Source organism: Austrofundulus limnaeus, unplaced genomic scaffold (assembly GCF_001266775.1).
Source record: "Austrofundulus limnaeus strain Quisiro unplaced genomic scaffold, Austrofundulus_limnaeus-1.0 Scaffold94, whole genome shotgun sequence".
NCBI lineage: Eukaryota > Metazoa > Chordata > Actinopteri > Cyprinodontiformes > Rivulidae > Austrofundulus > Austrofundulus limnaeus.
This window is the reverse complement of record NW_013952496.1, coordinates 851,580-853,164: the sequence shown is the minus strand read 5'-3', so window position 1 is coordinate 853,164 and position 1,585 is coordinate 851,580. Positions and strand designations below refer to the sequence as shown.

Sequence of the window (1,585 nt, the reverse complement as noted above, 5' to 3'; positions counted from 1 at the left end):
AAAATATATAATTTATTGGAACTGAAGTGGAAAAATAAATATGAAGGTCAATTTAATTATAAAACAGGAGGTAAAGTTCTCCTTTTTTAATTCAAATGGTGCATTTTAAGTGTATTTATTGGTCCATTTATATATTTTTGCGTTTATTTCTAATTATGTCAGTTTCGGTCCTCCATAGCTACACTCAATTAAACAAGCAAATTCTAACATGTAAAAAAAGGGGGTAAGGCACCATGTAAATGATGTCTAATCGTGTTCTAATTTGATTTTCACTCAGCTCCATCATTGGAACCAGTGTTGCTTCTTTGCTCATCACTATTGAGGAAATGCACCTCCTCAGTAAAAAGATGTTCTTCAACAGCCTGAGTCTCCACGCAAGCAGACTCATGGACAAGGTTTATATGATTTATGTTTACATTTAGAAAAACTAATTTAACCACAAAAACGAGATAAAAGAAGCATCGTTGTTTGTTCAAGAAGAGATAGTTTTTTTGTGTGTGTTTTTTTTATACAAAGAATAAATGGTTGTGCGGTGAAGTTTAGTGTTGCTCCCTGTGGCTCTTTGTCTAAAACCTTCAAAGTCAACAAGGCTATTTCTGAAACACTTGTGCTTGTAAACAGTTTCAGCCTCCTGGCCACAGCAGCTAAATGGTGCTAGCTGCCAAGAAAACTCTTTACTTTTGTGTTTTTTTTTTCTGCTGTTTAGTTAAATTGGCATCCAAATATACCTTAGCACGGGCACGAGCTCTTCCACATTACGTGGCGCTTGTGTGCTGATCGATAGCAGTTACAAGAATTATCTCTGCAGCTTGGAGTTAATCAAATTGGATGCCCTCAGGGTTTTGGTGTCAATTCCAGCTAATGCCAGGAACACAGCCTTTTCATAATTTGCTCTATTAGGTGCACAAAGGTGGCCTTGCTCAGTTCTGCATTGTGTGCAGAGTTCAAAGAAATTGAAGCCCTCTTCATTACAAAAGCTTTACAAATTGATGCTCAGATGTATACTTGTTTAAAGTGCCCCTCATTTGGCTTGTTTTGTGCTTTAATTCTGTTATAAGAGGTTAGTTTATTTGTGAAACTGGAGCCTACAGAGTTTTTTTTTTTTTCTTGTTCGTATCCTATCCTATACGTCAACTCCTGGTTCTCTATCTGAGCAGGTGGAGCTGCCGCCCCCGGACCTTGGACCTACAGCCTCCCTCAATCAGACCCTGGCCCTCCTCAGGGAGGTGCTGGCTTCCCATGACTCCTCTGTGATTCCGCTCGACGCTCGCCAGGCTGACTTTGCTCAGGTAAAAATAGGACTCTGGACATGGTTTGGGTTGGAAAACTGATCTGACCCTGTTAAAATGTCACAGTGTAGCATTTTAAGTGACCTATGCAGCGTTTTTTTCATATTGAAACTCTTGTTTTCAGTTATATAGAGTCATACAAGAAACTGACCTAAGACTGAGGATTTCAAATTCAAACAAAGAATAAAAATTAAACCATGAACCATGCTTTTGCTGTATTGTGAAAGTTTTCATTTTTCATGCTTTTGGGGGGTATGTACACTCACCGGCCACTTTATTAGGTACACCTGTCCAAC

The 1,585-nt window shown here is 38.7% G+C and overlaps 1 protein-coding gene across 1 annotated transcript in view; it reads left to right on the top strand.

The window, feature by feature from the left end:
• The window catches only part of cog6 (component of oligomeric golgi complex 6), a 155,560-nt gene that overhangs the window by 143,827 nt on the left and 10,148 nt on the right, over nucleotides 1-1,585 (top strand). Inside the window, exons 14-15 of the mRNA XM_014012758.1 lie at nucleotides 278-395; nucleotides 1,158-1,289. Of these exons, the coding sequence (XP_013868212.1) occupies nucleotides 278-395; nucleotides 1,158-1,289 (250 nt within the window). The remainder of the gene's footprint in view (nucleotides 1-277; nucleotides 396-1,157; nucleotides 1,290-1,585) is intronic.